This window comes from Polyodon spathula, chromosome 7 (assembly GCF_017654505.1).
Source record: "Polyodon spathula isolate WHYD16114869_AA chromosome 7, ASM1765450v1, whole genome shotgun sequence".
NCBI classification, from domain to species: Eukaryota; Metazoa; Chordata; class Actinopteri; order Acipenseriformes; family Polyodontidae; genus Polyodon; species Polyodon spathula.
Window position 1 is genome coordinate 13,423,146 of NC_054540.1, and position 23,913 is coordinate 13,447,058.

Here is a 23,913-nt window from a genome sequence, read left to right on the forward strand (position 1 = left end):
TAGCATAACTGAGGCAGAAGTGTTAAAGGGACTAGGAGCTCTTAAAATAAACAAATCCCCTGGGCCGGATGAGATCCTCCCAGTAGTACTCAAAGAAATGAAAGAAGTAATTTACAAACCGCTAACCAAGATCATGCAGCAGTCTCTTGACACAGGGGTGGTACCGACAGACTGGAAAATTGCAAACGTAATACCGATCCACAAAAAGGGAAACAAAACTGAACCAGGTAACTACAGACCAGTAAGCCTGACTTCTATTATATGCAAACTTATGGAAACTATAATAAGATCCAAAATGGAAAATTACCTATATGGTAACAGGGTACTGGGAGACAGTCAACATGGTTTTAGGAAAGGGAGATCGTGCCTAACTAACTTGCTTGATTTTTTTGAGGATGCAACATCGATAATGGATAATTGCAAAGCATATGACATGGTTTATTTAGATTTCCAGAAAGCTTTTGACAAAGTCCCGCACAAAAGATTAATTCTCAAACTGAACGCAGTTGGGATTCAAGGAAACACATGTACATGGATTAGGGAGTGGTTAACATGTAGAAAACAGAAAGTACTGATTAGAGGAAAAACCTCAGAATGGAGTGTGGTAACCAGCGGTGTACCACAGGGATCAGTATTAGGTCCTCTGCTATTCCTAATCTACATTAATGATTTAGATTCTGGTATAGTAAGCAAACTTGTTAAATTTGCAGACGACACAAAAGTAGGAGGAGTGGCAAACACTGTTGCAGCAGCAAAGGTCATTCAAAATGATCTAGACAAGATTCAGAACTGGGCAGACACATGGCAAATGACATTTAATAGAGAAAAGTGTAAGGTACTGCACGCAGGAAATAAAAATGTACATTATAAATATCATATGGGAGATATTGAAATTGGAGAAGGAATCTATGAAAAAGACCTAGGAGTTTTTGTTGACTCAGAAATGTCTTCATCTAGGCAATGTGGGGAAGCTATAAAAAAGGCTAACAAGATGCTCGGATACATTGTGAAAAGTGTTGAATTTAAATCAAGGGAAGTAATGTTAAAACTGTACAATGCACTAGTAAGACCTCATCTTGAATATTGTGTTCAGTTCTGGTCACCTCGCTATAAAAAAGATATTGCTGCTCTAGAAAGAGTGCAAAGAAGAGCGACCAGAATTATTCCGGGCTTAAAAGGCATGTCATATGCAGACAGGCTAAAAGAATTGAATCTGTTCAGTCTTGAACAAAGAAGACTACGTGGCGACCTAATTCAAGCATTCAAAATTCTAAAAGGTATTGACAGTGTCGACCCAAGGGACTTTTTCAGCCTGAAAAAAGAAACAAGGACCAGGGGTCACAAATGGAGTTTAGAAAAAGGGGCATTCAGAACAGAAAATAGGAGACACTTTTTTACACAGAGAATTGTGAGGGTCTGGAATCAACTCCCCAGTAATGTTGTTGAAGCTGACACCCTGGGATCCTTCAAGAAGCTGCTTGATGAGATTTTGGGATCAATAAGCTACTAACAACCAAACGAGCAAGATGGGCCGAATGGCCTCCTCTCGTTTGTAAACTTTCTTATGTTCTTATGTTCTTATCAATGCATCGTATCGTTTGACAACTATTGATAATCAAGCCTGTTCATCATTTTTTGCAAAGGGTTTAAGCAAAGGAAAGCTTTTATTTTTTTTAATTAAATTTGGAGTCAGCAATTATTTTTTGCATTAAGTGCAGAGCTTCTCTGCTCCCCTCAGGTCTGACTCATTGAATCTGCATGCGATTTAGTGTTTACCTCAATACAGCAGTGGGATTGGATCTTCAAAATAACTGAGCAAGTTGAGAGCATTGTGCTAGACTTACAAATACTGTATCGACCAAGCTACAAATACAATGCCTTCTGATGTTTGGCAATTATGTTCTAAAGTAAGTTTGAAGAATGTTTGGGATACTCTGGTAACACAACTAATTTGTGCGACCACTTAATGAGATGCAGAGGTAGCGCTAGCCTTTAAAAATGTTAATTTGTAAAAAGCATACCATCTCAAAATTTGCATTTTTAATCAGAAAATCTGTGTTTTTACATATTGTATCAACATAGTTATATTATTTTCCAGTGTAACTATTTCAGACCAACGAAGTTAACATGCAAAACAGTACACAGTATAAATAATGGTAGTAGACATAGACAAAGACAAGCTTACCATGAAACAGTTTCTTCTGAAAATTCCCTGTTCACGACATAAAAATCAGTGCTATAGAACATGTACCAATGTCTCTGCGGGCAGTGGTTTCATTTTTTTAACATTTCATAATGTCGATGAATCAGCTTTTTTGGAGAACGATATATCGATAGTGAAAAATTAGGCATCGTCCCAGCGTTAGTACAATCAACCTTTAAAAAATGTCTTACATTATTGTGTTTAATTAAAACTGGGGTTCTATTTTTAAGTTCTAAAATAGAAACAACATTTTTCTGTAGAGGCCTTGACTGTACTTGGACAGCATCCAGTTAACTAGCAGGTGCCTTCAGTAGCAGCTGTTGCTAAAATACAGTGTGTTAAATAGCCTGCACTCTTATTATGACTAAATCTATCAGGTTGCATGATAATAGAGATTATTGGCCATTTAATTTATAGTAGAGTGCTGGCTTCCAAAATAAACAGAAATCTAAAGAATAAACAGTCTGCAAATGAGAAAAAATTATACTGTTGCACAGGCTTTCTAAAGGCAGTGCAACTGTGTGTGGGAGTCCAGGTTATTTTACTTTGACTACTGTTTATTTTAAGGTAAAGAGTCAACTGAAAACTATACTTTTGCAATCAGCATCCTATTTGTTCAAACTCAGAAATTAATCATGAAAGACGCACACACACACAGTTTTTTTTTTTTTTTTAAATATCAATATTACATATATTGTCAATATATTCAATTTGAACTCCACCTAAAGTATCTCTCAAATTTGCAAAAAATCAATTTTGTATTATTTTGTTGCATACAATTGTATTTTGATAACCTGCATTTCTGTCTTATCATGGCTTGACTTTTAAACAGAGAAGTGAAATCTGTCCTGAACACATCATACAGAAAGAATGCAAATTGTATTAAATGACATTGTACACTATCTATTAAAAGCAGTGTAGATAATTTAGACGTTAGCCTCTGTTAGTGAGGACCCTGCTTGTAACAGTATAATTATTTGGGCTCATGTGGATCTCTGCAAATATGCAACTAGGCTTGAGTTATGTGTTGTGCATGCTGCAGTACTAAATAATATAGTTATTAAAAAGCTTGTAATCTTATTTGCTTTTTTAAGGGGAATGTTTGCTTCTGATGAATAACTATTAAAATAATAATTAACATATAAGGCCCTTTCCACACTACATAACCAATCTCGAGAACAGTACTCAAAAACAGTTTAATTAATCCAGCTCAGTGTCCACACTAGAGTACCGTTTAATGTTTAGTCAGGCTTAATATGACATTATCCCATCATGCACTGTACCATGTACTGTACAACCCGGCAAGTTATGGAGCCCATGCCCACAGAGAACAAAGCGCTCCTTAGCATGAATGTGCTTAGCCTTGATTTTGGCATCTGATCCCGTCGCTCCATGATCCACCATTTTAGAACATGCCTCAGAAACTGTATAGGAGACAGCAGTATTGATAGTGGTTATCAACTCCATCAGGCTCCTGACTACTGTATTTGTAATGTCCACATGCCAGAACATATCAGAAAGCATTTTGGGATACTAGAGGATACACAAAAACTGTATTTTGGTATTACAGCGTCCACACTTCTGACAAACCGCACTACCTGATGCAACCTAATTTAGAACCAGACTCGAGACTACCCCGAGGTGGTCTTGAGTCCGTTTCTCAAGTATGGTATTAAACGCAGTGAAGTGTAGATGATAACACTATTTAGCACTTTAAGCTGATTTAAAGCTTGCTTTTAAACATTAAAGGCATAGTGTGGACAGGGCATAAGAGAGAGATCTATCCCTATTAAATTAGTTTACTTGGTGCTCTGCTAGTTTCAGCCCTTTTTTTAATACTGACTTGTATGGAGCCAGAATGCCTGTGGGCGCCTTCTAGCATCAAAACAGCTTAGCTATAAACTGCTTTGACAGCACTAGGTAACATCACTGCAGCTTTCTACAGCTATTTATAGCATCAATAAGCCAGAGCTGCAACTCCTAAAGGAGATAACAGTCAGTAGCCATGGAAAAATATATGCTGATTTCCCAACTAAAAAATAAGGCTTGAGTATTTTCACCTTACAGAAACTGACTTACATTTTCAGACCAAACTAGAACAAAAACAAAGCCTCCCCTGGGCATAATCTAAGGGGAATGTCATGTCAGATCAAATAGTTTGTAATCATGAAGTAAAATGGAAATTTAAACAAAGATCTGTATCATTGATGCTAAAATGGTGTGGCAGTGAAATGGTCTTTTCTACTGTACACCACCTATAATGCCACATTGTCGAGAGAATAATAGACTACAGCAGTATACCAACTATATGTACTGTATGAAAAAGAGTTTTGTATCATTTCATATGTCCAGCTGTTAAAACCATGTGGCACTGAAATGGTTTATGTTTACTGTACACCACCTGCAAAGAGATTGCGAGAATCATCCAATACAGTGGTGTACCAACCATATATAACCATGGCTGTATAAAGTGTGTTGGTAACATGGAGTTTGGGGACGAAATGGCAACGCTGTTATTTGTATTTAACTTACATGGGATGTACAAACCCGTCTTGTTTTGGTAGCGGTAGAGGCTGCGAAGAATACTAAACAGCAATATGGAGGTTCATCATACACCCGCTAGTTTTATTAGCATACATTACGTGATGTCAAATTGAGGTAAGCGATTGACCATTTTCATATTAAACTACAACTTAGTTTCCAAGTTTGTATTGTATTATGAGTTTCCAAAAGCCATGTCCTCAATACAGCAGTGTAGCAGGGAAGCAGGAGAAAGCCGTGCACTCTATTAAAACGGAGGCGGGGCAAAGCCCTGCTATAAAATGTTTTTATACGTGGAGGATGAGCGAGGTTCCGTCCGTCACATTATTGTTTTGATTTAGTATTCATTTAAGAATGGGGCACTCCCCGCCCGGTGCAAATTTTGGATTTACTTTTGTATTATGTACTTATTGTAAATATGATGCCGTAGACAAATGTTTTGTGCAGAAGGTGGCCATCTCTCTATTAGTTAATTGTTTAATTTCTTGTCAATTGGGAGATGGTCACCTGCATAAAAGCTGGCAGCTCTCTGAACTCCAGGTGGGTGTTTGGAGGAGTGAACGAGAGCGGGAGAGGAGGGAAAAAATTAAGAAACAAAACAGGATAGGATCAATGTAGGCGATTGCCCAGCCTGACCTGGGCTTTGTTGTATTTTGTGTTTGTGATTTTGTTTTATGTTTAAATATATATTTTGCTCTGTGATCACTGTTTTTGTTAAAACCTTTTATTTTATTTTTGTGTTATTTAAATAAACAGGCACACCACGTCTTTTTGCCCTGCAGTAACTTGATTGTGTTTCTTCCTGCATTCTGGCCTGATGTCACCACTAGTGCCATCCTTGTCACAGGCAGCAATATTAGTTCAAGTGTTTCCCATCCTTGAAAACACCATGACAACTAAAAAATATAAACTGGCCACAGACCGACCTTTGAGATTGCATGTGATACTGCATAATGGACATAAAATTACCTTGTCAAATGTGTAAAAACAACATCCAGTATCACCCAAGTTGAGCTTGAATTGGCTATGTGGGTTAAACAGAATTATTTTAATTAGCTGAAAAAAAATCCAGTGATCAGATTGCATAGCACATTTACCAAGGGTATCTCATCAGTCAGACAGCCAGTTGCAAACTTAGTAATTGCTTGGAAATACAGCATTAACTAAACCTCAAAAATATGATCATGGTAAGTTTTTCTTAAGCACCAAAATAATGAGGTATCAAGGAAATCTGGTTCACGATACTAAGATATACATAATAAGCTTAAGTTAAAATTTCTGTCATCACAATTAAGAGCGATTTTAACATGTGGCTCATTTCTGAAGACATAAATTCAGTCAGAAAGCCATACAGTAGCTATAAATTGTATTTCATTTTTGAAAAGTTCCTTTAAAAGTTGCAATGTCACAGCAGTACCCAAAAGGTAGAATTATAACCTGCCAGCAGTGTCCTTATTCGTTTTTAAACAATCAAATTGGCCAATGGTTTCCACAGACCAGCAATGAGATTAAATACAGGTTGAAGTTAAAGAAAACCAGATTTGTAGCATTGTATTAAATATAAACCAATGGCAGTTTTTGGCAACTTATCCTACTGTAAAAGTGAACAGCATGGAACCAACTAATACCTTGTTTCCACCTAACAGACCGCACAGGATACCCTAACAGTGTGAGTCTGTATCCATCTCAATCGCTGAGATTACTCACAATGCTGAATACAAGCTCTGCACTCAGAGATGTTTTATAAAATTAAACTGTCACTTGCTTTGTTAACTTAAAAGTTTCCAAAAAATGTTTACATAAACCTATTCTGTTGTGTACAGAGTAGTATAGGTACCAGAGGGAGACTGTTAATATTTTATCTCAATAGAACCCAAGTTAGACAGCATTACTGACTGGTAGTTGAGCACATTGGGAAGGGAAGAGCTGAGCCATACGTGCTTACCTTCAGGACTTTACTGCAATTAGAAACCTGTAAACACTATAGTAATTCTTTAAATGCCAGATTTATTTACAGTAACTTTGAAATTGTTTAGCTTTTGTAACGTTTAGATTTGTTAAAGCTAAACATTCTCTCATTAAAAATGTTTTAGATACCATGCAATTTACTGGATCATTTTTTAAATATAGATTGCTCCCAGTATACTCATACTCAAGAATAATAATAGTTTTGCCTGTGCGTGTGCGGTCGCTGTCAGTCACCTCAGTGGTCCTTTAGTAGGCTACTGTAGTTTCACTGTCAGTTATTTCACCCTGTTCTGACAGATCACGTTGACTGAAGCAGTGCTACAGTGCTCACATTCATTTACATGACTGTCAATCATCAAGACCTGAACTGACTGTGCACTTTCATTTGCCAGCTACATCGCCTGTCATTCAAAGTGCCTACTTAGCTATTGCTGTAGTTTGATTTGAAAATGGGCCACAAGAGGAAAACACTTAATAAGTATTATGCATACATTTTCAGAAATGTAATGTAATTACGAAAATCCTTAACTCCGCCCCTGCTTTGGCTTGGTTTGCAGCTGGATTCAGATGTCTTGTGAGGCCAGAATTTCACGGTGTGGTTCTCGCTCAGCTCGACAAATAGCCAGTAGAGAACCCCTCGTACTGTACTGAGCCCTCACAGGTCGAATGTGCCAGCGGAGAAGGGGTATCTAAGTCCAGCAGTGCTGAAGCAGGAGAGAGGAGGAGCTCAGACTCCAAATAATAAGTGCAAGTTAGTTCTGTTCAACTATCTAATGTTTTGTTCTGTGCATATTATTTTTACTTGTAAATTTATGCTATAAATGTCTGTGTAATACACTTTATATGCTGTGTTTTCTACGGTTTATTTGAGACCATTTTTTAATTTGTGTAGGATCTTTATCTTTACAAGGTATAGCTCTGCTGTGACCAAACGTTATTTTAATTAGAATGTTGGTAACCATGGTTTTGTTGCATGTTGAATATGATAAAGGGTTTTGTTCGATGAGATATTTCTCAATGGCATACAGAGTCTTTTTTTTAAAGCATAAAGATCGATTTCACCCAATCTCAGCTTGAATTGAAAAATAAAGATTGAAAAAAAAAAAAAAACAGTAAATTATTTGTAAAATAATCGCCAATATTTGGCAAAAAAAATCAAAATCAAATAGTAGCAAGCCTATTTATAACCTATGATTATGGCTGTTTTATAAAAACATTATCGTGCTTCACGGTTGTGTGATGTGCAGATATCAGTGACTAGTCATCAGAGGCCCTTCTGCACATTGTAATATCTCTCAGCACATCACACCACCCTTTCATACCATTATGCTACAGTGTTAATTATTGTTATGGCTATAAATCTGAAATGTATCACTTACAGTAGTAGGACTGTTAATACTGTTCCATTAAGAATAATTGATGAGAAAACATAATTCTGATTGAAATAATCGTATTGTCCAGGTTTTAGAATGACTGTTGTCATAACAATGAAGAAGACTTCACTCTCTCTCTCTCACTGCCTCCCTCCCTCCCTCCCACCCTCCCAAGGATTATGAGTTTGACTGGAATGCTGGCTTACTGCTGTTAATAAGTGAAAATATATAATCTTCCTTCTAGAAAGGGATGATCCTACAGCATTCCCTTTCATTCATTGCTCTATAACTTTCATTCATTGCACTAGATAATTGTATTTCAAGTCATCGCCTTTGAAGTGCAAAATAAAAGACCGCTTTTATATCTGTAACCTTCTCCCTTAAGCTACAGAATGTCATTCTTAGAAAAGCCACAGAGAACTGGCAGCAGCTTTCCAATGATTAAAAGGTCAATTTGGAAACAAATGATAAGTGATCATAAGGATGGAAAAGATTATTTTGTGAAGCCTTGGTGTCATTTGCCAGTAAATAATGAAATACCTGGTAGGTGAATTTTAATCATATAGATAATAAAAAGCAAAATCAAACTCATGGACCCCGACAGACACAAATTGAACTCATGAGTTTCTCAGACCAGACTTTAAATTAAGCTTATTACACAATCCATGTTTATGTTTTTTAGACTGTTGTCAAGGAAAACAATACAAGTTGTATGAATATCATAAACCCCATTGTATTTATATTTTAACTTATTCCACGAGAGTTTCAGTTTCTGTGCCAGATTTTTAAACTTTATGTCCCCCTTTCAAAGTTGCAGCAATTATTATTTTAGATTATTTTATTATTTTAGAAGAAAGCTTTTCATATTATAAAAGAGCATACACACACACACACACACACACACACACACACACACACACACACACACACACACACACACACACAAGGCATTAACATTTTCTTGAAAAAAGAAGAAACCTTTTAAAACTCTTGACAAAGACAGTTAACACAACTGGTCACTCCAGTGCATAAGATAATACTCTTATTTAATTACTTTCTGTATTTCAGGCTGCATACCTAATGGACAGACTTGCTGCCAGGCGGGTAACTTCTTTCTCAATGTATGTCCATTTTATGTTCCAAATTGCTTTGTCAATTAGTTTGGTTAAAACACCACAAAGACTGAAATGTCGTGAAAAAAGAAGATGGCTATATTGTTCCCCTTCCCTCAGTTTTAAGCAATCTTTGGTTATCTCACAAAAGAAAACTGATAAAGAGAACAGTGATGCAATCATGTCCCTGCCGGCAGTAGACTTTAAGAAAGGGGTTTGTTTGTATTTTATAAGATGACCAGCTGAGCATCAGACTTTGCAGGTAACAATATGGCCACCAGAAAATGCATCTGCACACTCCACAGTTTTGTATTTCAGAGTGTCGGAGTACCAGCAAAGCATTCATTTCACGTGGGTGGTTAAAATTCACTAGCATTTGAAGGAAATCTATTCAGCCATTTTAGAGCAATGAGAAGAAAATATTAAAATATTAACTCCAGGGAGGATAATATTTTAAAGACAGCAGTGTTAGATCAATTGTATAGACCTGTGTTTGTCAAGTTAAACATTATATTAACAACATCAATCATGTTAAAAAGGCATATTTCATGGATTGCATGCCAGAGTTAATATATTATACTCTGGGATTGTGCAGGTGTTGAAATAAAATTCCATAATGTTACACTATGATATATATTATATATATATATATATATATATATATATATATATATATATATATATATATATATATAATAATTTAATATTTTTGTATGCATGATCATGAGTATGATAAATGTCAGTCAAAAAAAAAAAAAAAAAATTGATCATAGGACCCGGGAGCAGATAATCGTGAAAAAAAAAACTTTTTTTTTTTATATATTATATATATATATATTTACTCTATATGCATTATATATAGTGATTATATATAGTAAACACAAAACTTCACTCCACTCGTTTATTTGCCCCTTTTAAAAACGTAGACCCAACAGAAATTGACGGTTTAGTGCTGACAAGCACTTTTAATAATGCAAAAATGAACAAAAACAAAATCCTCCTTTGGAGCACTAACTAAACACTTCTTTGTCCTAAACTGGCACTCTGGACACCTAAGCCATTTACCAGTCACAAACACTTTTACACATGGTTTTAACCAAAACACTATGCTTCTCACAGTACTTATTTTTTCCCCCTTTCACCAGATCCCTGGTGATCTCTCTCTTAATGGAGCTTCAAGCTCTTTTTTTTTTTTATATGATATGGCTGTTCCCAATTTCACTTTTAAAAAGGTTTGTTATGCTGAGGAGTCTTTGTGGTCGCTGCCTTTATCAGCTATTTGCATGAAAGACCACACAAACCACACAATTACATTAGGGTACTAAAGACAATTAAATAACATGAAGGAGATAATATTCTGATATACAAGACTTAAGTGAAATATCTATTTATATAGTATCATAGACATAAGCCTGTAAAATGCCACAATACCCCATACCATACACATATCAGCTGCTGTTTGATTATTTATTCCTGGACTGAACTCTCGTTTCCTAAAAGTTCAGAACAATTAGTCAATGTTAGACGATCATTCTTTAACTGGTTTCACTCAGTAAAACAACAAAGATGTATTCATCTCTCTAGCAAAACGAATGTATTACTGCACCAGTGAGGCTTCATACTCAAACTGCACTTTTCACATATGCAAGAAAACTGGCTTCAGTTTGTTCATGGTTCGGTAAAACCTGAATTTGTAACCAGAAGACTGTGGGTCCCATGGGAGTAAATATTCTTGCCTACCCCGACTTGAAAACTTGAATGTATTCTTCCAGTAGACGCACAGCTTGACACATACTGAGGTCAGTATACATGTGTTGGTGAAAATGTTGTCAAGATTGTCCTTTCCAACATTCCTTTATTGCAATCCAGCTGGCGATGCAGCCCTATGTAAATGCTTAGATATGAGGTGATGAAAAAATAGAGAGTGACTGTGATAATGGAGGCAATATGCATCTCAGAGGTTTAAACCTTTTGGTTGACTAAGATAAACCGTTCCATGTAATAATGCCTTTATGCTGCTTGAAGACTATGAAATCCTATTAGGACATGAAGATTAATGTCTTTTACACACGTAATGGTATTTTACGACAGACCATTATCAAGGCAAAATACAGTTTCATTTTTAATGCACTTATGCATGTAAACACTTTCCTAAATAACAAAGACATTGTATAATTTCACTGTAAGGTGAATGCAATGCATTTTCTCATTCCAGACTGCAAAGGTCAGCCTTTTGTAGCTACTTTAAAATAGCAAAATTAGCTCGAAAGAAGTAAGTGGTTCATGGTACTTGTTGATGGATAACCAAGAGTGCAGTAAGATATGGCATGCATCACTGCTTACATAAAATATAGGGCGAGGTGGTGTAATATTTTACAGTCTTAGGAATCCAGAAAGTACACCAAATACAGTAACTGATTTAACTGAGCATGGCTCACTTTACCTATCAATAAAATGAGAGCATTGTTCAGGAGTTATCTGTCCAAATCGATTCTGATTTCCTGAATATTCACTGGAAGTGAAGGGGATTCTTTGAACCCACCAGAATCCGTAAGCATACTGTATCTGCCTAGTTACTGTGATTATTTCTGTAAAACTGAGAATAAAGGACTGGACATTTATAGACATTGTTTGTGGACGGCAATGACGCTGGCTGAAAAGTGAAATACCAAACTGTAAGTAAGTGCAAGCGCAGAGCATACTGCAAGTCAAAAACTGAATTTTCAAACCACATATAATATATATATAAATATATATATATATATATATATATATATATATATATATATATATATATATATATATATATATATATATATATATATAATGTAAGGGTATTTTTCACAAGCAAATCATAAATGTTTTAACGCTATGTCTGTTTATTTTTTATTTATTTATTTATTTGGTAGCCAAATGGGACAGGCTGCACTGGCGGTACTTCAACACAACCTAAAAACTAACCCAGTATAAGAAAGCTGCACTATATCAGGCCAAATTGGAACACTGACAGAAATATTTAAATATACTGCACCTTTCCAGATTTTAATATTAAAATAGGTCATTTGAATTTTGAAGGAGTTCTCTCTCTGAAAGAAAACAACATGTACACCCAAACTGGGTGGGACTTATTTTTATTTGTGCATGTAAACCAAGCCATTGTCTACCAGTGACTGGTACAAAGGGTATAAGGAAGCAATCAGGAAACAGCAGGTTAACATCTAAAATCTATAGTGTAGTACTTGAAAAATCTAAGGTTATGTGTCATACAACACTGGTAAAGGCATAAGCTAAAAAGGCTGTTTACTGGACACAGGTTCATAGTTTTAAAACCCTAATAAAAATGAACGCCGCAGCGTGATAAACATTAAACGTCTTTTCATTTTTAAATTTTTTTTGAAAAGGAGCTAACCTCAGGCAGCAGTATGTTTGGCCTTCCTGAGCAAAATTGCACAGACGTGCATTATCTTAGGTTTATATGTCTATCCTGCAGGTAAAATGTATTTATTTATTTATTTTGCTTATACAGTGGTTATGTAATCTGGAAATTTAATTCAGTATTAGATTAACTGAGGGAAAGGATATGGGGCATAAACCTCCCTGGTGACAAAATTATACATGTACTTAGTTAATCCCCGATGAAAAATATAATGATTAAATTCAATCTAATATCCAGGAGTATGGATATCCCCCATGTCTCCTCTCTTGCTGCTATCACCTTCAATTTTCCCAATGTTTATCTCATGATACAGATAAATGTTGACACTTCGCGAGATAAGTGCTTCCATTCATGCTCTCTGTTATGCAGGAAAGCTTGCGAAATATATAGCGTTATGCCTAATGTTTATGTCTTCTATCTGGCTATAACGACACAGTAAGTAAAAAAGTGAATATACTATTACTTTGATGCTATAATCACGTATTGTAGTTTGGTGCAGTAATTATTTTATTTATGGGATCTTGTTTAAAGAATGTAATGAAATAAAATGTCAGAGACAGATACAAAACACAATAACCAGAAGCAGCTCTAGTACTGCTGTTTTTCTAAAACAAATTTTAAAAAAGCAGCAGAGGAACCACCATTGAAGAAGAAGAAAAATAGCTTGAACAAACTGCAAACTCTTTAAAGCGTGATATAAAATTATTCATTTGGTTGTAAGAAAAAGAGCACAAATTCAAATCAAGATATTCCAGCCATTTTTACATATTCCAAAACAAATGTTGAAAAAACATTACTTTACACTTGTCTTTTAGCATTATAAGCACCGGTCTTTAACATACACAAAGTTACCAATGCACACAATATTAGTAACACACAGAATATTAGCAACACCCAGTCAGATGCATTGTGTCTGTTGTGTCAGAAACAGTGAAACAATAAATCATCAGTGGTTTCAATGTGCAAATCATTTCTTAGGTTGGACCATTTTCATAGAGCTCAGCATTTATTGTCCCAATAACCTGCATTTACCAAAGAGCCAGTCTGGTTTAAAAAGCTTGATTAAAAACCACTTGTGTGTTAGCTTATGCTATGATGGCTTTTATAATATATGCAGCTTGAAGGGAAAACTCTCTGGTTCATTAACCACCACTAAACAATTACGGTTTTAGCTAATTATTCTTAAAAAATACTGCTCATGGTTTAATCTTTAGCTCAATAATGCAGTTATGAGTGAGACTTTATATTCTACCCTATTTAAAGCAAAATACAAACCGTTTCCATGTCAGTGTTTGTCGTTAGTATTACTCTCTACAATGCTATTATCATTTTATGATGCATTTTTTAGCAAAATGCTCACAATTGAAGTGTTTCAAAGAAAAGTATTTATGTTAGAACCAAATAATTAATCCAATGGGACTGGGGTATAACACAAGTATAAAGACACAGTACATAATTTTAAGTACTGTAATTTTAGGTCTAGAAAATAGCGGAATCGAAATTCTAGCAGAATTATTGTCTTCGTTTCTGTTTTTAGTTTTCTGATGTAAAAACAGTACAACAAATCACTTTAAATGCTAATAACCTTAGAACAGACTTCATTTTGAGACACTGTTCAGTAATCACCTGCTCTCCGATTCACTGAAACCAGGCATTCTAGAATCCGCCAGATTTGACTTTCTCTCCCCATTTGCTTTCATTTGTTGCAAACGGTTGCACAGAACATATCACCAAACAATGTCATGCTAATGAGGGGTATTGTTTTGTACAGCCTTGACTTTTGCAGCTTTAAAGAAAAACTTTCAAAATCTTTCTGCATTTCTTTTTTGTTTTTGTATAATAACACAGTACAGAACCAAAGTTATAAATGCCCTGGAATATACATGTACATCTGAAAAATCAGGTGATGCACTATACCCTGCTATACTACTGTTATCTTTGTACCTGCTTGTACATAACATAAACTATTAACTAATTAACTAGAACTAACTAGAAAACAAAAAGAACCTATTCTAGATAGTCTCTATTTCACTGTTTTTAGTTTCAGTAAATGTAACTACAATTAATTTAAAAACTCCTCATTTAATGGTGTTCTCTATAATTAAGAACTAACTAGCACAATCCAAATGGTAACTAAAACATTAACGCTGTTTTCCATGTTCTTTTTAAGGAAAAAATAAAAACAAAAATAAAACAAAATTGATATATTTATATAGGTGGGGGCAATGCACAAAAAAAAAAAAAAAAAAATCACTCCACCAGTCAATGCCAGTGAAAAATATACATCATAGACCATGGGGGATGAGGGTGTACTGTATATTGGAGCCTTGCATGACAGGGAAGCTTTGAAAATTAACATGAGCATCATTTCCACGATGGTTTGCATCCTTGGGTGGCACACTATAACCCACCGGAAAACCCCCAAAATATATGCCAATGACACAAGGTGTCCACAATACCATCCTTGCCACCTTGCCCACTATTGCTTCCTGACAAGTTTTTTGCTCTATGCATATAAACTAGTCAAGTGACTTTTGAACCTCATTATAAGCAAAGATGGTAACACTGTAGGAAAATATGCCATGCTAATCAACATCCTTCTCAGTTACGAATTATGAAATATATGGTTTCTTACCTCTGTGAGGTGAGGCATTGGATTAAATCCACAAAGATTGCATACCACGTTCTTGCATTCAGTACAAGTGTTAAAGTTAGGTGGATCCTTAGAACCAATGTTGAGCTCAACTTTACAGAGTGGACAGTTTGATTTGGGAGGTGCAGGGGGAGCATTGCTTCCTGCCACGGTCTTAGTTGCCTCTACCGGCAGTTTAACTTCTTTTTCAGAAATAGATTTTTTCTCCTGACCAGAGGCAGGGGTTTTTCCAACAACTGGTTGCTCTTGTTTCTGTACCACTGGAGGCTGTGTTTCCTTTTTGGCAGGGGGGAGTTTTGGAGAGGCCTGAGCCGAACTGGCTTCCTTGGGTGGTTGCTGACGAGTCACAGGCTGAGAAGGAAGTTGCTGTTTAGCAACGGGAGCAGGCTGTTCTGCTGGCTTGTCTGCCATATTGATCAAATTTGATGCCTGACTGAAGAATGAAGATCCAAATCCAAATAGCTTGCCAGTTACAGTTTCTTGAGGAGTGGTAGGCTGTGGCTTAGGTGTCTCTGTTACACCCCCAATGTTTAAGCTGAACCGTCTTGACTGCTCTTGAGGTTTTGGCGGCTGCTGAATGAGTTGCACTTGTGCAGGCTGTGTAGGCTTGGCAGATGTTGGTATTGGGGAACCTTTTGGTAGCTGCTGTTCAGATTTTGCTGTCTCCAGTACTGGTAAACCAGTTTTGGAATCAGTTTTAGGAGTCACACCCTTAGCTGTTTCTTTCAACTGTGTATGCGCTTGTTTTATGGGGTCTCCAGATTTTTGACTCTTTGCTTCCAATGACTGATCTGTGGGTTTTGAGTTGGATTTCTGCTGGGGCTGTGATTTCAGATCAGTTTGCATTTGTTTTACACCAGCTTGTAGAGGCTGTGATGTTGGCTTAGCTGGATCGTGTACCTGTGTAAGCTGTTGTGTAGGAGATGGACCTTGGGGAACCTGTGAAGCTTGTTTGATGCCAGGAGCAGAAGAGGTAGACACAGTCTGATCTGGTGGTTTCTGAACCCCCATTTGTTTCTGCTTACTATCCTTTTGTGGCCTTGATGGGTCAGGCTTGGGAGTTGAATCTTTCTGCTGTGCTGGTTGCTGGGTCAAAGAATCATTCAAGGGTTCTTTAAGCTTTATGGGTGGAGAACTGGACATAGACTGCTGTTTGGCTAGTGGAGAAGGTTTTTTTGGCTCTGGTGCCTTGCTTGGTTCAGTCTTTTGAAGCGGTGGTACTGGTGATGCCTGTTTGCCCTTCTGAGGGGAGCCAGGGGTGACTTGCTGTTTGGGCTGCTGAGCTTGTGGCTTTGCAGGTCCAGAGACATCCATGCCCATTGCTCTTTGCACTTGACAGTTCAGACACAACCACTCTTTGACCTGCAATAATTTTCCACAGCATTAGAGGCTGATAAAGAATGAAGACATAATTGGCAAGCTCTCTTTCTGCTCTGTTAATATTTAACTTACTGTTTTGGCATTATCTACCAGATAACACACAAATGCATATTTGTTTCTTCTAGATAACAAACATAACACATAACAATCTAGACCAGGTTTAGAAACCTCTTTACGGTAAGCGAAATTAAGTGATATGGTCTTGTTTACAGTCTAACCATGTTTTAGATTTAGTATTTAGTGGGGTGAGAAGTAAGAATTTAGTCTAGAATTTAAGCATTTAGTCTTTTTTAAGTGGAATGTTGTACTACTTTTGAATCCATGAACTATATCATTTAGGTAATCTTTTAGTAGCTCCCACAAAAAGATCAACTGCATTTCATGCTTAGTTGCAACCAAGATATTACATTAGTAGCAAATGGACCTCTGTAGCAATGCTGATTATTAGGCCTTTCACTGCAAATGTAACCATATCCATTCTAGTCCTACTTCAATGGGGAATGTTGTTAGGATTTTATGAGAAGATTATAACCAATGTCATGAATTCAAATATGAAAGCTTTGCTAGCATGATGACTTTTGGCGATTTCTCATCATACTAATTATCTCACAGTTTACTAAGTTACTGGTTAAAGTTAAAATGCAATTCTAACAGTAGTTTGTTTACTGTATTAAAACAAAGACCAGTAGGTCAGAAAGTCTACTTATACAGCAAAGAACACGATTCATTAAATTGGATAATAAATTCAAAAAGGACCCTTTGTAAATTAACTGAAACAGGTCCTATGTGGCTGCTCTGAAAAAAAATGACCCAAATAATACAGATGCTCTTCCTCAGCATACAGCTAAGTGGGAAGCAGGTGTTATATTAGATTATGTCCCGAGAGTAGGTTTTTTAATTAAAGTTTGTGGGTTTAAACCCCACTATACCAAATATCTGTTACAGTAATGCATATCATGTCTGGAACAAAATTAACAGTAACATTATGTTTATTTGTTACAGAAAACCAGAGAAATAGGTAGCATTTTTAAACAAAATGTAATTTAAAGTAAGATATCTAGACACATCTCTCAATACCTTGGAATTCAGAATGTAATAAAGCACAGACAGGTAAGTTAAATCGTAAGATACATCACACAGAATGGTGGGGAATTATGTTAAAAAGAATGCATGGTAAAGTATAGTAAGTGCATATTACTGTGCTGACTGTGAATAGTTCTAATTTCCGTTGGTGTTTTGTTTAAGAAATGTGCACCTCAAAATATGAAATATCTAAAATTGTACTGGTACTATATGTACTTTCATCACGTGGGTTCCCTGCTTCATTTAAACTTTTATTAAAAAGCTTTTTGTAGTGGAGTACTAAACTTAGACCATTACAGTACCCTCACCCCTCTAGAGCTGATCGAGTTCTAAGATTATATCTCTCAAGCCCTGTTCACACTTGTACAGGTACGATACTTGTAGTTTGTTTCAGTATAGAATATACCGGTACGAAACCACTTCTGTCCTAACTCGCTTTTCAATACCAGTGGAGTACCTATACAGTTGCGATATACCTGTCCACATTCATGTATGTTTGAATCAACAGTGCTCAGATTCTGAACTCGTTTCCATGACGACTGCTGTCACATCTGTTAGAAATGGATCCGTTTATATATAATACGGCATGTTTTGAGGTCCTGTCCATATACGGTATTTTGTTTTGGTGGTCAATCATTATTAAGAGACGAGCAGAACGTGAAAGGATGATACGAACAAAAAGGTGAAAGCAATTAGCCATCTTTAAAAGCACGAGGCTGCAAAGACAGCAGGCTTGCATCACGGCTTTGTTTGATTTTTTTTTTTTTTTTTTTTTTTTGCTTTTTGATATTCCCTCACAAGGGACTTTATTTTGGGGCTGTACCTCATAGTCATCATCACTAATTTTGTGGAGATTTTTTTGTCACTTATTTTGGCATTTTTGGTGTAGCCATGACAAAGGTACTTCTCACTGTAAAACGTACAGCTGTTTAAAGTATTTAAACTGTAAAGCAAGACGTGCTCTTGCTTCAGAAAACTGACTTGACTGTATCGATACAGTGTCTATTTACCTGCCCACACTTAAACTGTTCCATTTCGTATCTACACAGTACTGGTACGAAACCTGCTCTTTTTATGTTTCGTACCGATACAGTTGATAAAAACTCCAGTTTTCGGTACGGATCCGCAACAATATCGGTATAAAAATGCTAGTGTGAACATGGCAAAAGTTGATAAGGAAAAGAATGTATACAATGGAAGGACTTCTTACCTCTGTCATGTGGGGATTTGGATTGAATCCACACTGGCTACACACCACAATATGACATTGTGTGCAGGTGTTATAATTTGCCTTTTCTGGAATGTGAAGAAGCAGCTCAGTTGTTGTACAAAGAGGACAAAGAGTTTTCTTATGGGCTGGTGTAGAACTGGAAGATGGGCCTTGTGATTGGCTAAAAAGGATTTCTTGTTTAGATGGGTCCTTTCGAGGATCGGGCTGCTGGAAGGGAGGTTTGGCAGGTCCTTGCTGTTGAGGTCCAAGCTGAACGTGACTTTGTTGTTGCGGACCAGGTTTGACAGGACTTTGCTGTTGAGGTCCATGGTTTGGAGGGCTTTGTTGTGGTCCTGGTTTAGCAGGCCCTTGCTGTGGTTCTGGTTTAACAGGCCCTTGCTGTGGTCCTGGTTTAACAGGCCCTTGTTGTGGTCCTGGTTTAACAGGCCCTTGTTGTGGTTCTGGTTTAACAGGCCCTTGCTGTGGTCCTGGTTTAGCAGGCCCTTGCTGTGGTCCTGGTTTAGCAGGCCCTTGCTGTGGTTCTGGTTTAGCAGGCCCTTGCTGTGGTCCTGGTTTAACAGGCCCTTGTTGTGGTCCTGGTTTAACAGGCCCTTGCTGTGGTTCTGGTTTAGCAGGCCCTTGCTGTGGTCCTGGTTTAGCAGGCCCTTGTTGTGGTTCTGGTTTAGCAGTCCCTTGCTGTGGTCCTGGTTTAGCAGTCCCTTGCTGTGGTCCTGGTTTAGCAGGCCCTTGCTGTGGTCCTGGTTTGGCAGGCCCTTGCTGTGGTCCTGGTTTGGCAGGCCCTTGGTGTGGTTCTGGTTTAACAGGCCCTTGCTGTGGTCCTGGTTTAGCAGGCCCTTGCTGTGGGCCTGGTTTAGCAGGCCCTTGCTGTGGTCCTGGTTTAGCAGGCCCTTGCTGTGGTCCTGGTTTAGCAGGCCCTTGCTGTGGTCCTGGTTTAGCAGGCCCTTGCTGTGGTCCTGGTTTAGCAGGCCCTTGCTGTGGTCCTGGTTTAGCAGGCCCTTGCTGTGGGCCTGGTTTAGCAGGCCCTTGCTGTGAGCCTGGTTTAGCAGGCCCTTGCTGTGGTCCTGGTTTAGCAGGCCCTTGCTGTGGTCCTGGTTTAGCAGGCCCTTGCTGTGGGCCTGGTTTAGCAGGCCCTTGCTGTGGGCCTGGTTTAGCAGGCCCTTGTTGCGGAGATCCAGTTTTGGGAGGCCCTTGTTGCTGAGGTCCAGTTTTAGTAGGCCCTTGTTGCAGCGGTCCAGTTTTAGCGGGCCCTTTTTGCTGAGGACCAGTTTTGGGAGGCCCCTGCTGCTGTGGATGTATAGGCACTGCTTGTTGCTGAGGCCCAGGTCTTGAAGGCCCCTGTTGTTGCTGTGTAAGCTTTGGGGACCCTTGTTGCTGTGTTGCTTTAGTTGGCCCTGGTTGCTGTGACTGTGCTTTCTGCTGCTTCTTGAGGGCCTCCTCCTGCGTTTCCTCTGCATCCCCAAAAAAGCTGAATTTGTTCACTACGGAAGACATCGCGCTGAGGGGGTTGCCCTCACTGAAGAAGCTGGGCATCATGGCTGCTTTTGGATCCTCGTTCACTTCAGGCCGTGATCGTGACTCTAGCAAGCTGATGGAGGAGGGGCTCCTTCCAGGCTTGGGTTTTTCTGTCTTAAAGACATTGGTTGTTTGGCTTTTAGTGATACCAGATGGACCCTGGTCTGGGGGTTTTCCGGGCTGTCTAGGCTGATGGGTTTCACCTACTCCTGGTTTCCTAAAAAAAAAAAAAAAAAAAAAAAAAAAAAAGTAAAAAAATATATATATTTACAATCTCGAACTACTGATGAAACTGTAATCAGAATTAATGAATGCAATATTTCTAAGACACAGTTTAGTTTTAATATCACATTTTTATTACGTGATAAAAGTTTTAAGAGGATAGCAGGAAAAGAAATAACAATAAAGCATGCATGCAGATTGGTAGATATATTCTTAACTTTTCATTCACAAATAGCTTTGACTGAAAAAACAAAAATGTGCATTTTTTAATTCATATGAATTATGCACAAAGAATATGACAACATTTACAAATTACAATTTTGTTCAAGAATATTGAACCATGAATTCAGAAAATTACTCATTACTCCTTGAGTATATATAAAGCTATATCTACTTAAAACATTAAGTTCTGCACCATGCAATACTCTGAACACAAATAAAATAAGCATTATGTAAAATGATGACCTTACATTGTATAACATATATTAACATATATAATGTTAACATATATACTCATAAATGTACTATTATAATTGTTTCATTCTGACATGTTATTGTCTGACATTTCCTAAATTGGGGAAATGAATATACAATATATTATAAAGAAATCTCTATTTCATATAGCTCATACACAACGATTATATGTGGGTGCAATATGATAAATGTGGTCAAATTATCAACACAATAGTAGAGTTAAAACTATACAGTATATAATGTAAATAGTATCACTATGTACTGAAACTGCTGAAGAAAAGCAGCTGTAAAACCCTACTGTAACCCAAGTCACACAGTGAAACTATGTTATTGCAACCGTTTCAGCACCCTGGACAGGGAGTCATGAATTAAAACGTAGTATTGATTATAGTGCAAACAGTGTTGAGAAATAATGATCAGCGCTATGGCAGAGTTGTGGGAAATGATAGTGTCAATTTACATATTTGAAGGAAAAATCATAACACGTTGTTCAAACGTTATCTTTATAGTCAAACAGGAAAACAGACACAAGAGGCACTGCAACAACAGTGTACAGTAGTATTACATGAAGGAAGAACTGAACAGGTTTAAAACAAGTCTACATTCTCCCAATGGGAAATTCTCATACTATATTGCATACTCCCTGACATCGCGTAAAAACTACTGGTAACTGTTGATACCAAAGCAGCTCGTGTCCGCATAATAAAATCAGTTTGTGACTAAGAAACCATTTTTAACCAATCTGAACATAAAGTAATATTGAAAATGCTTACAAATATTCGCACAGATTATATGTACAACGCATATATTGTGTTTGTATGTTACAAGACCAAATATCAAAATTGCTTATGCACCGAAAAACGATTTACTTCAGTCATATTATTAGACTATTACTAATATGAAAAATATTGAAATTGCAGTACACTGATATTGACTAAGTGGATATGTTTTTATGACGTCAATGATGATGATTTCGCAAACAGAAACAGCACATTTTGATAACACCAAACTATAAATAATAATAATAATAATAATAATAATAATAATAATAATAATAATAATAATAATAATAATAATAATACACATAATACCATTATTAATATATTAAGCAGTAAGTAATCACTGTCGAGTCACGCTCGAAGAGTATAAAAAAGACCGTTACTATAACAGTGGAATTATCTTTAAGAAAAAATGGAAAGGAATACATTTTATTCCTCAGCATACTGAGGAAGAACGCAACACAAAACGCCACTTATTTGAATTATTTGTATCTAGTTAATAACGAACTGTCTGCATAAAAAAAATATATCTATATCTATATCTATATATATATATGTATATGTGTGTGTGTGTGTGTGTGTGTGTGTGTGTGTGTGTGTGTGTGTGTGTGTCATGCCTTTCTATGGGAGGATCCTTTGCATTTCCAGGCTGTAGCCCTTGCGCCCTTGACATTACAGCTGCGATCTGTTTCTTCTCTTCCTCGCTCAGCTGGCTCAGATCCGCCTCCATTCCTGCAGGGATCTGGACAAAACCCCCCTTCCCATCCCCTACAACCCCTTCTGGTAGTCCGGCCAGCCCCCCTTCCACACCCTCCAGGCTAGCTTCGTTCCCCATGATTGACTTCCCCTATTCTATTTTCTCTAAAAACACGTTGTGTTTGTTCCTATGTTGATTGTTTATTTCTCAGGTCGCTCCTCCATCTTTGATTAGCCGCGTTCAGCGTTTGTCTCTGTTGATCTATCACATCCCTTCTGCTTTGTACGGAGGTAGCGAGCTCTGAATCCAACCCTCTACCCCCTTTCCCACCAACGCGCATGTTCCATTTCTGACAGGTGATCAGAACACATCTGCGTTGAAATTGAATTTAAAGAGACACTACAGTGCTTGCGGGACAACCATTTTTTTTTGTATTACCGAAAACCAGAACTAGAACTAACAAACGCATGTTATTATTATTTCCTAATTTTAATTATTTATATAAAATATAAAATGGTACAACAAATGGGTTTCAACAGTAGTACTTCATGCTGATAATAGGAACGTCTTTTTAAATACAAATAAAAAGAGAATGGGTGTGAATATATGTATTGTTTTTCGTATCTTTACTGATTATAAATGCATACTTTTTATTATAATTGCTCCCAAATAAACAAAACAAAACAATGTATAACATGTATTTACTGAAAACAGCAGAGGTGAAGTGAACGGGCATTCTCGGAGACCTCTGTTGGTGTAAGTGTATACTGCACGCAAGCTTAACAAAACACACAACTATAGATTGTAATTACAATAGTTATGCATGCTGGAGAAATGCAGTTAATTAATATGGCTTACTTTCTTGCTTCATGCTTATTTTTTTTTGTTTGTCTGTTTTTTTGTTTGTTTTTTTTTCATTACAGTAATGACAGCACAGTTAAACTCAAACCACACAGGAGACATACTTTGATGGGTTACTCCCATCAACAAAACAGGTGCTACAGAAAGGGACATCCCTCTACTGCTCTTAATGGGCCAATAGTCATGCTAGGAGATCTCCCTCAGATAAGACTTTAATAACCCAAGAAGCTGTCTACTATCCCAAGGCATCTTGTATATAGTATGTTTACTGGAGTGTATAGTACATTTATTCTCATTTTAAGTATATGTAAAAAGCAGTTTTGGTAGGTAAATACCTTGGTTTCTGTGCATATATATTTTTAACTCAATAGCAATCCATTATCCAACA

General features: G+C 37.0%; 1 protein-coding gene across 1 annotated transcript in view; it reads right to left on the reverse strand.

The window, feature by feature from the left end:
- LOC121319010 (protein piccolo-like) overlaps positions 1-22,802 on the reverse strand; it is a 106,333-nt gene extending 83,531 nt beyond the window's left edge. The window contains exons 1-3 of the mRNA XM_041256243.1: positions 22,585-22,802; positions 18,960-20,709; positions 15,269-16,648 (exon numbers count right to left, since the gene is read on the reverse strand). Coding sequence (XP_041112177.1) covers positions 15,269-16,648; positions 18,960-20,709; positions 22,585-22,802 — 3,348 coding nt within the window. The remainder of the gene's footprint in view (positions 1-15,268; positions 16,649-18,959; positions 20,710-22,584) is intronic.
- Positions 22,803-23,913: the final 1,111 nt, after the last annotated feature.